The sequence below is a fragment of the Vicugna pacos genome, chromosome 22 (assembly GCF_048564905.1).
Source record: "Vicugna pacos chromosome 22, VicPac4, whole genome shotgun sequence".
NCBI classification, from domain to species: Eukaryota; Metazoa; Chordata; class Mammalia; order Artiodactyla; family Camelidae; genus Vicugna; species Vicugna pacos.
The window spans coordinates 11,943,915-11,955,988 of record NC_133008.1 but is presented as its reverse complement, the minus strand read 5'-3'; the positions used below and the strand labels follow the sequence as shown (position 1 = coordinate 11,955,988).

Below are 12,074 nucleotides of genomic sequence, written 5' to 3'. Positions count from 1 at the left end.
TTCTCCAGGCGGCAGACCAAGTCCACTTTAGAACCCTAAATCCTGTCTTGCTGTAACGCGAACTCAGCCCCAGCACAAAAGCGGGCAGCTGGAGTGCATGTGATTTGTGGCACGTACAGCACACTACCGTTAACGCTGAACGTGACTGAAGACAGTGACTGCCTTGGTTCCTTCCTCCTCCTCCCGTCTTTTCAAACATCTCCCCCTTTGGGTCATTTTTCATAAACAAACATGTATTGGTTACTGTATGCTGGTCACTTTGCCACAAGGCATATCACTTCATTTGTCCCTTTTCCCTGGACTCTCTTTCATTCTTCAAGAGCTCAGTCGCCGATCTTGGATGCAACGCTTCAACAGGAATTGCTTAAAATGGCGTGAGTTCAGAGATAGCAAACGTGCTCCAGCAACTGACTTTAAGAGTTCCCAACTTTTATAAATTGGGTCTCATCGTAATCTGGATTTTCAGCTCTTCTTGAAAATTTAGACCTGGCATCACTGGGTCTGCATTCCTGCAAAGCAGCAGATCATCCAGGGCTGGAGCACGTGCCTGCCAGGACTTGGACTAGTGAACCTTCTTTTATACAAGGGAAAGCTACAATCCAAAACGGGGTATTGCCACACAGCTAATTAGTAACAGGATTATCAGCCAGACGGCCCAACTTCCTTTCTCCTTATTAACTAGAAAACAAAGAGACAGAAATGGCAAAGCACTACTCCAGTCTGATTATACATAGAAAGAGTTCTACAAAACTTCTCCGTGCATTCATAGCTGTGAAGTTCATGCAGTAACATGTCACCTATGTGAAGGAGAAAAGAAACTCGTATTTCCTAAGCACCAGTGGGGTGAGGGTAGGAGACGGCTGGCGAGGTGATGGTCCAGTCTGACACCTGAGGCTCCTCCTGCTAAACAGCACCCTTTAGGTTCAACATCAGCTGTTTATAATGGTTGGCCCAAATCACCAAGAATAGTTTATTCTGTTTAGCACAGGCAGGGATAGAAAGACCTGTGAAAAGGAACAATCATTATAGGAAATGGCACGAAGCACCCTCCACCCAACACTCAAGAAACTAGGTAATTTATGGAACATTCTTATAACCAAATATTACACAGCCGTCAGCAAGACTGAGGTAGAATTATGTGTACCGACATGGGGTGATCTCAAGAGTATTAAATGAAAAAGCAAGGTGCAGTCCAGCATGCTACCATTAACGCAGGCATGTGTGGGGACGAAATGCACACCCTTCTACACACGGACTATTATCTGGTGGAAGATGTGCCAAAAACTGGTTAACAAGAATTGGGGGACTGAGGGTCAAGAGCAAAAGGGAGAACCACTTTGTATACCATCTCTTTATGGCTTGTAAGTTGGTTTTCTTAACCATATGGGTGCTACATATTCTCATAAATATTTTTTACAACAAAAATGGGTGGGGCAGCACTGTATAGAATTACTCTTAATTTCATCTCAAACTCCACATTAGCCCTTTGATTGCCTAAGGGCTGGGGAAAAGCGAGTTATCAGGGAAACTCTTGCAATAATAGGACTACAGGGCTTCGGGGCAGAACCCTGCGGATGCTGACAGCGTTCTTTCTGCGTTTGGCACCCAGCCGGCGCCTGGTGGATGTGCAGAAAGGAAAGACAACAGCTTTCTGTCCGACGTGTAAGGGGAATGTGCTCAGCCGCACTTCACACACTGACCCCTGCACCAGCCTCTTCGAGAACCAGAGGATTCACTCCCATCCCAAGCCACCTGGCACATTTAAGGGACTCTGTTCATATTTTCACAGTAACTTGTGAAGCAACGAAGGACCTACGGGAAGCAGATTTGCTGTGGGGGAGGGGTTCTGAACCAGCCCCCAGCTCCCGAGGTTCAAGTCTGCTTTCAGCAAAAGGCCCAGGGCATGGACTGGCATCATCTCATCCCCGTTTCCACAGGCCAAGAGTACTCTGCCTTCGACCTCACTGTACAGAGCAGATGGTGTCTTCAATCTACGAACTTTAATTGTATGTCACTGAGTTACTGACAGCCCATCAACAGTTTTTTTGAAAAATTTCTTAACAGAACATCAGAGTATTGCAACACTTTATTAATAGAGTATTGGCTTTGAATTAGTAGCTGAAGTAACAATTGCATGAAGCCAGATCAGGTGTACTGCGTAATACTCATACTTGACTTATTGCCATCACTTAGCAATTTATTGGACAAAGGTCAAACTTTTCGTTTTTTATTAAGCACATTCCACGGTACAAAGCTGTCATGAATAATATCTGTACAATTTAACAGTTTCAATAGCTGTTGAGACACAAATTTAATTCAAACAGGTAATTGGCAAACATAATTAATTACAAGTTAGAATTAGACTATCCCAGTGCTTTAAAACATTAATATAGCAGTTGCTCAATTATGGTTAGCAAAATAAAGTCCAGAGTACAGCTGGGAATTACTACTATAATCCCAGAAAGTCAGAATTCCTTGGGTGCCAAAGTCCCCTGCTATAATTTAGTAGGCACAATTCAAAGGTTGTGTGCATATTCAAAGGTCATGATCTCCCAAGGAACATGAACTTCCATATTAAACATGCAAAAACAACAGAAAAGTCCATCCATTCAGAACGGCCTCCGCCCCTCCCCCCTCCCTGCCCTGCCCGCTGGGCTCTCCTAACCGGCTGGCATTAAAGCTGTCGAACGAAGAGTGGTACAAGTCAAGTCACTTTCACAACCACTGTCAGGCTTACAACATCCACCTGATGGAGGGAGATTTTTTTTTTACACTTTGAGATTCACCTTCTCAAAAATAGAAATTAATTTAGTATAACATGTGGGAGGGAAGGATGTATTTTTTAAAAAAGGACAAAGGGAAGAAAAAAAAAAAAAAGGCAAGCCAACCTCATAAAACAATCACAGACACACACATTGATCCCCACACCGTTCTCAATGCAGAGGACAAAACAGCCCAGGCACCTTCCCTTCGGTGGGAGAATGTGCTTCCACGGGAAGAGGTTTAGTTAATAGGAGGTTCTCATTGGTCCTTTAAAATGTTAGCGACATTCCTTGATCTTTGGAAACAATGGCAAGGGGCAAATCAAAACCTAATATGGAACAACAGAAAAGGAGTGCCGACCCAAAGTCCCTTCCGGGCACGTCAGCGGGATGGGGCCAGTCTCACATCCGGGCTGCGGAGCACGCGGGAGCAGAGAGCCTGCCAGCGCCACGACAGGTGACACCAGAGATGACAGGATGGGGTTCGTGAGCTTGAGGCTTCGCACCACATGGGAGGACCCTTCCACTCAAGATGGGCCTCTGAACCAGCCTGACCTGGGACATGGCTCCAACCCCCACGAGGGCCCTGCCACCACCCCGAGGGCAGGATGCACGGATGCCAGAGCCAGGAGGGCCTGGCAACCGGCCCTCCCGCTCTTCCCTTCCCAGGGTTACTAACACACAGAACGTACACCATGGGAAGTGACCACGAGTGCTCAGGAGTACTGATGAGGAAAAAAACAACAAAAAAATTTTAAGGTACCTCTCTATTGCATATACTGCACAACAAATAGAACATTCTGTGTTAAACTTTAGAAATTACATTTTAAAACAAAATTTCCATTAAAATACACACACACACCACATACACACAATGACAATGACAAAATAAAAACACTATATGAATACTGCAGGAAGGGTTCTAGGTAATCCATGTCAACCCTGGAATCGGGTTCTTGAGCCCAGCCCACGGCTAAGTGCGCACACACTCTGCATTAGTGTCTCAGGCATGGGGCCCTGACTCGAGCAACCATGAGGTTAAACTGTTATGTACATTATATCTACATGCGGATACAGTATCTTAAATTAGGAGGCAAGCACACGTGTAAAGGTGTTACTCTACCAAATATCAGGGGATGGTTGCGGGTACAGAGAACAGTTAATAAAAGAAAAGAGCTATATTACCTGTGGAGATAATATAACCTGGCTTGCAGTTCTTTAAATTAAAAGAAACTGGTACAGAAAGGAAGTGTAATCCAAAAAACATGACTAAAACAGTCCAGAGAAATTCTTTCATTGTCCAACATGTTCCTAATACAAGTCAGAATTCATAGTGACTTGGACGGTCAAAAGGAGAACGCTAACTTCTGAGAAAGAAAGCCCTGGACATTCTGGGTAGGTGTTTGGCACCCAAAATTTCACCGAAGAAGAACGCTGTTCCTTAACATCACACCAAAGTGCAAAGCAATATAAATTAGAGGACAAGTCTTCTCTTGACGGTCCATCGACTTCTGTAAAACAGACTGTACGTTCCTTTTATATGAACAATTTACATTTGAAGCATTAGATTTTTTTCACTGATGGGGGGAGGAAAAGGGCTTCTGTGCTACTGAAAGTCGGTGAAGCTAAGGTATCCTTCTCCAAGTAGAGGCCAGAATCGGAGGTGAGAAATGTCGGTACTTTGCATCTACCCAGCGTCTAGAACCAATTCCAGCTTCATAACTCAGCTGTGAAGAACTCCCTCAGGCATTTGGTAGCCAGTAGCCAGTAGTTCAAGACTAGGAAACCCTGAAAAAACAAAAACCAAACAAAAACAAAAAAACAAAGGGAGCAGGGATGGATATTCTGGTTAGACATGGAGATAGACGCCACAGCCCATCCACATCCACACATAACATTGATTTTCAAATAATCAGCATCAAGATAGAAGTTGCAAGTTGTTTTGTGCGTACTACACACCAGACATATTTTGAACCTCATAATAACCTACAACCTTATGAGGGAGTGACTATTACAGCCACTTCACAAACAAGAGAACTGAGGCTCAGACACATTACTCAGTTCATACATTAGCCATTAAGTGACAGGGGATTCAGAGAGGACTGACCCAGTAAACCATCATCTTTCACGCTGCTGCTAGCAGTCATGCATGTAACAAAACATGCTTCATGTTTAGAGTTTATATTTAGAATAATCTTCTATGACACCCAGAGCCCACCAGGGCCTGGCTCATGTCCGACCAAGAGCCTTCACTTACCATTGTGAAAAGAAAACACACACAAGCGAGTAAGTGAAGCGTTCCTCTGAACTGAACGCTAACAGTCCGAAATTACTGCTTTTTGAAATAAATCATTTATAAAAGGACAACACAACATAGATGGGAAGACAATTGAATGTTCCACTTTCTTTTTTTTTTTGACCATGACCTTGAGTCAGGAACCCATTTTAATCACAACCTCTACATTTATCCGTGTATGTCAATACAAACACACTTCCCTAAGCAGAACATTCATGAAACAAGACTTAGCGTTACTATTGACACCGCAGGCTCACATTTTATATCCTAAATTTCACCCAAAGTCAAAATCCATTAAAATGATTTCACAACAACCAATAAGTTACAATCTTAATTCAATTCTATGGCCAGAGAGAGAAAGAAAGAGAAAAAGAGTTTTTTTTCTTTAAAGCTTGTATACATTTTGGGGAGGGGGGGATGAGGTTTATTTGTTTATTTATTGTAATGGTGATACTGGGGATTGAACACCACCACTGAACTATGCCCTCCCCCCTGTATACTTTTTTTAAAAGGCAACTTTCCTAAAAGGTTGTTAATTTTCACAAAGGTCAAGAATCCTAATAAGCTTTCTCAGTGAATTCAAGACAGATTCAATTTCATTCTCCACTGTTTTCCCATGAAGGATACGTAAGAGTACCTGGATTATTTTAAAAGTATTAACACCCAGAAATAAGAAGTAGGCACTCAAACCCTGCTGGTGGGAAGGCCAACTGACTTAATTCTTCCGGAGGGTAACACAACTCTATGTATCAAAGTCTTGAAACGTCATACCCTTTAACCCAGACGCTGCAGACATTTCTAGAATTCTATCCAAGGGTAACACAGGGTTGGGCAACGATTAAGCTACAAGAATCGTGGCAATGCGTTTTGTAACAGCTAAAAGCCGGGAGAAAAACATAAATAACAGAGCAGGGCACATCCAAACAATCAAATACCATTTTGCCATTGGGAATGATAATCAAACAGTGACATAACTGACATGAGACAATTTCACAATAAAGGGGGAAAAAAAGCACAGTTATCAACCATAATTTTTAAAAGCCTGAAATGATACATACAAAGGAGTTAACAGTGGTGAACCCTGAGTAGGACTTTGGTCTCTTCTTTTGGCTTATCTACTTTTATCATCTTCCTAATAACGATCTTATATTGTCCTGCAATAAAAAAAGAGAGCTACTGCATACATATAGCTCTTAGGAGTTTGTAATTTAAAAAAAATGACTCAGCAAAGAAATCTATTTATTGCTAAATTTCCCAACCTAGAAATGCTCTTACCTTATGTTTTAGGGGTAAATATTTTACTGCAAGGTTAAATCATCATTAGGGTAGTGTTTCTTATTATGCATAAATCTTACGGTGTCACATGGTAATAATTTTTTTCATGCTACAATAAATGAAAAGAATTTGGAAAAGAGCAATAAAATCTATAAACTTGACTGCCAAGGTTGTCAAAAGTAATTCACTTTGAAGAGACAAACACATTTGAGGTTTCACTGCTTGTGCTGCTTAAAAAGCAGATAAGATTTTTCCATTGATTTGTAATTGTGAATCATAACAATGCAGTTGTTCGTAGGTCCCCAAAAAGGGGGCGAGAGGACGGTCTGGAAGACATAACACCAGTTTCCCTTCCGCCACGGCCGATGCGAGAAACAGCATTGGTGATTGCTACTTCGTCTCTCAACCAAAGGAATCTTGTTTCAGGGCACTTTTAAGTAATATATAAAAAGCTGTCCATTTGTGAAAGTTTACTATGTTCTATAATTCATTGATTAAATATGCCAGAGGGGGAGAAAATATATTACAGATGTCTTAGATTTTTATCACGTGCTTCTCTGACAGAAGGGAAAGACACAAGCACACGTCAAAACTGCAAGAGAGGTACCCTGTACGGTACACCTACTCCCCTGACCCTATCCCATTCCAGAAGCTCAGCTGCAGCTGTAGTTGACCATGTTCTATATTGCATGTACTTCTCTCATGTGGAAAAATTAAAGCAGAGGCACTGGGCTACAGTTAACACAACACAGTGAGAGTGAGAGAGAGAGAGAGAGAGAGAGAGAGAGGGAGAGGGAGAGGGAGAGAGAGAGAGAGACACGTATAGCTTAGAAAAGACAAAGAATGGGATAAACTCAACAAAAGATGTGCAAGACTGCAAAACACTGCTTAAGAGGAGCTGAAGAAGACCCTAAATAATAAAGAGATACACTGTGTTTATGGATTAGAAAGACAACATTTGTTAAGATGGAAATTTCCAGGGAGGGCATAGCTCAATGGTAGAGTGCATGCTTAGCATGCACGAGGTCATGGGTTTGATCCCCAGCACTGCCATTAAATAAAAAATGAAATAAATAAATCTAATTACTTTCCCCCTAAAAAAACAACAAAAAAAATTTTTTAAAGATGGAAATTCTCCCCAAAATGATCTTTAGATTCAATGCAGTTCTGATCATAATCCCATAATTTTCACAGAATTTGAAATTTCACTCAAAAATGAGTGTGCAAACCAAAAGGACCTAGAATAGTCAAAACAATTTTTTTTAAAGAAGTTGATTTATTAGACAGTGTGGTATTGGCGAAAGGATAACCACAGATCATAGAATAGATCAGAAGCCAGAAACAGACCTAGAAGTAAGCGGTCAACTGAATTTCTGACAGAGCACTAAAGCAATTTGATGGGAAGAGGAAAGTCTTTTAATCCAATGAAGCTGGAACAACTAGACGGCTGTATAAAAAAGAACAATGACATTCTTGCCTCACAGCATACACAAAAATTAACTCTAAATGGATCAAAAATCTAAAATGTCAAGGTTAAGCATATAAAACTCTTGCAACTATGCTGGTCCAAACACTGTAGTCACTGGCTACATGCAGCTATTTAAATTTAAGCTTAAATGAAGTATAATAAAATGCAATTAAAACCCAATTAAATTCAATTTAAATGTAATTTTAAAATTAGTTCCTAAGTCGCACTGGCCACATTTCAAGAGCTTAACAGCCAAATGTGGCTCGTAACTGTGCAGCTGCAGAAAATGTGAACTGGCCCAGCGGGAGGAAGCAGGTCCGGGTTTGCCGAGGCTGCATGCGATCAGGCTGTGACTACAGAGAGGACAGAAGGGAGCTTCTGGGGGTGATGGGAGAGTTCTTCTCTGGACTGTGGAGGAAGCTGCAGGGGTGTATACATTCGTAAAAACTCCCCGAATAATACACTTTAAATGGGTACAATCTGTTTCACAAAAATCATACCTCAAGAAAATTGATTAAGAAGCAACAGTGGGCTTAGAGAAGGTGAGGGGGGCGGGGCAGAGGGAGCCGTGCACACGCAGGTACCTGTCTGCACGGGGGGAACAGACCTGGTACCTGACTGCCGCTGAGACAATCGACTCCAGTTCCTTATTGAGCTGCTATCTTCATGTTTGCAGAAGGGGACTGTATGAATACACTGCAGTTTTGCACACATTTATTTATTTATGGGCAAATTCTTGTCGGCCCCGGAGAAAGAGCGCAAATGTCATGTTGGCCCCGTTGTCACCTGTCCAGCAAGCCTCAATGAGTGCTCATAATATATGCTGTGTGCTCTATTCGACACCAGGAACCCCACTGCCTTGTGAGGGAGACAGGCAGATAACACATTAAGTCAGAGGGAGTTAAAGGGGTGGAGGTGGGATGGTGGTCTCCACAAAGCCTAAGGGGAGGGAGGTGGTAGAGGTCTGCACTCCTGAAGTGTAACTAGGGAAGGGAAACAGAATTCAGTTTGGTTGGAGCTCTGGAGTTTGGGGAGGGAGGAGTGAGAGACGGTGGGGGAGGACAGAGAAGACAGAAGGTAAGAGTAGAAGCTGGAACCCTTGTTAGCTACTCTTAGTTAAACCTTGATCCTGAAGACAACAGGAAGCTGGGGAAGCAGAGACTGGCAGAGGCAGGGCTAACAGGACCCGAGCTGGCAGCAGGATGAAGGGTGGGCTGAAGAGGGAGAGGAAAAGACCGGAAGGAAACCAGTTTTCATGTGGGGCCATTCCTCCTTCCTTATGGATTTCTTTGGCTTATTGGGAAGGGAGGCTGAGGTGGGGAAGAGAAATCATTCAAGAGATCTTTGCTTCCTTCCTCTGTAATTTCCTATCATTTAATAAACGTAAAAAGTTCACCATGTGAATTTTTCAACTGACTTGTGAAGAATCTATCCAGAGAGAAAGCAGCCAGGGAGATGGCCACTGTCACAAGAGACAGTGCGGACACTAGGACCAGGAACAGGAACTACCCACGGGGCTCACGGGTGTGGCTCGGCTCCTACAGCCGGGGAGACACAGCCAACCCATCACGGCACATGGGGCCCCATAACCCTTCCCAAGGCACTGTTCCAGCCACTCACCACGAATCAAAGTGCGCTGACATGATGAAAAACCGTACTTGCCATTCCTGATGCAGGGCCTTAGTTTATCACTGATAGAAGGAACAGGGGCGAGCCCAGAGGCCAGCATATGTTTTCTTAAGGGGCCAAATGATTGTACATATTTTAGATGTGGCAGAAAATATGGTTCCTGTTTCAACTATGCAACTCTGCCTCCGAAACATGAAAACAGCCGCAGACACTACATAAACAGACGAGTGAGGCTGCGTTCCGGTAAAAGTACTTATGGGCACTGGAATCTGAATTTTACATAATTTTCACGTGTCCTAAAATAATATTCTTCTCTTAATTTTTTCAAAGTATTTAAAAGTGGAAAAGACTATTCTTAGCTTGCTGTGTTAAGGAAAAAAAAGTCAGGCAGTGGGTCAAATTTGGCCTCTGGCTGTAGTCTGCTGACCCTCGAATAAGACCAGCTTCCTTGGGGAGATCTGTTTATCGGGTCTTACTGGACTCTTCAGTAAGGAGTGTCTGAAAAGATGTCAATTTGGTGATCAAGAGACCAATGGTTCTCTATCTTTTCACCAAAAAAAAAAACCTCACAATTCTATACATGGACTTTTCTTTGTATTTTTAATATTCAATGAGCAGGAAAATCTACAATGATAAAAAGCTACTAAGCATTAAGTAATGTTTTTACATAAATATGAATTTCATTAATTACACAGTCTTTACATACATGTATACATGGTAGCGCAAATATGCACAAACATTCAATCTACAAAGTTCCAGTGTGCACAGAATTCACAGGACCCCTTGCAAAATCCTCAGAGCTGGGAATACTGCTCCAGAGGAACAGGGTCATCAGTTCCAAAGACACAGCCAAGCAAGGTTTCCCACCCGCTAGCTGGACACCCTTAGTAATCAGAACACGCCATCATCGATGACTATGATGCCTCTGAGCCTTCCTGTAACCGGAGCAAAGGACTTTGCTTCCAGGGCACCTGGTGTGTCTGACGGAGGAAGAAAGGGCTTTCGGGGCTCTCTCAACAGGCGCCCTTCCCTGCCTCCTCCTCCAGGGAACGGTGGTGGTGAGTGGACTGTAAAGGCACCCGGGGGGTGGGGGGGCATTCTGAGTGTTTGGTTGATGGTGATTTTTTTAAAAATAAAAGACAGAACTGAAAGACAGGAAAGAAAGAGAAAAAGGAGATTCTAACACCCCGAAACAGAATTTGAGGGACTACGCTGGTACTGAACTGGTGTGCCCTGAGAAAACAGTTTTAAAACACAGGAATCACAGTGTCCGCCAACATGAACACCCACAGTAAGCAGGATTCCGATTGAGGCCTGATTCTGATGTGACCACAAAGATCAAACCTTACACTAGACCTCTGCAAAGCTGCTGAATCTAATCAAGACTAAGCACCTCGGTCCCCACCACTGAGAAAGGAATCCACATCACAAAACCTCCCCAGAGGGAGCGCAAACTCAGTAGCAGAATTCAAAGTGGGGTTAGCACTCACCTGAAACGGGTAAAGTGCAGACTGTTATCTGGAGATGTAAGTGTATGTTCTGGAGGGAGAACGGGTCTCATTCTGGGCACTGGGAGGCACATTTAAGAAATCCCAAATCAAAATTGTGTCATCATGGGAGCTGCTGATGATCTGAAATTCGTCAAACTGTAGCCGAAACACACGTCCAGAATGTTCCTGTGAAACATAACAGCTTGATGAATACAACGAGGCCTTTACAATCTCTGCTGTCTCACTACCAGGGAGTTGTCACAGGCGGAAAAGACAGCCCCTTCACCACGCTTCCTTTACGGAGCTTTGTCCGTGACCCCACGAACAGATATTCCGCCTTTCCTTCTAGGCTTTTCTTTAATTTTGTATCCTAGGTCCTGGCCTGTTAATATGTCAAAAAAGAACAAATATGTGATTGTCTCACAAAGGTAAACAACGATACTTAATACCCATTCTTGATACACTGTAAAAACTAGAACCAGAAGGATACTGTTTTTAACATGACCAAAAATATCTATTTCAAACCACAGCCAACACCAAAATTAACGGTGAAACACCCTAAGTATTCCTGTTAAAATCAAGAAAACAAGAATGGCCCTTACTGCATGCTCTAGTCAATGTGAGGACAGACCACATAGAAATGGAAGGCAAAACTACTGAAAATAAGAAAAATCTACCATATTTTTAAACAACAGTCTCTTCAAAAATATAACAAAAGCAAGCAGACTATTAGAAATAACAAGCTTGGTGAAGTTGCTAAAACAAGATTAACATATAAAAAAAGTATTCTGATATGCTGAGCAGTAACTCATAGAATAAAGACTGAGGGGACAGTCCATCATAATCATAGAAAAATGTGCTGTGTTATAAAACATAACACAACCACAGATACCCCTATTAGAAAAATCTCTCAAAAATGCAGAAGGGAACTACTTCACGCTCTCGGAAGAAATCAGGAATGATTTCCAAATGAGGAAGCCCGCTTTCGTAATTTTCAGTTGCATTAATACTCCTTAGGAAAGAGCTCACAGAAATATGAGTGTCAAATGTGCTCTGATTTTGAAGAAACAAAATTAACAGAACAGTGCACTTCTCAGAAGGCACGCTGTGAGACACAGCAGCTTTCCAGTGACGGCCCAGGCAGGTCTACTGCA

General features: G+C 42.6%; 1 protein-coding gene across 6 annotated transcripts in view; it reads right to left on the bottom strand.

Annotated features, from left to right (window-relative positions):
- Nucleotides 1-2,068: 2,068 nt before the first annotated feature.
- The window catches only part of FBXW11 (F-box and WD repeat domain containing 11), a 113,368-nt gene continuing 103,362 nt past the window's right edge, over nt 2,069-12,074 (bottom strand). For all 6 annotated transcript variants that reach the window (XM_072947241.1, XM_072947238.1, XM_072947239.1 and 3 more), the window contains 2 exons: nt 10,921-11,106; nt 2,069-4,550 (listed from right to left, as the gene is read on the bottom strand). In XM_072947241.1, coding sequence (XP_072803342.1) covers nt 10,945-11,106 — 162 coding nt within the window. In that variant the 3' untranslated portion in view covers nt 2,069-4,550; nt 10,921-10,944. The remainder of the gene's footprint in view (nt 4,551-10,920; nt 11,107-12,074) is intronic.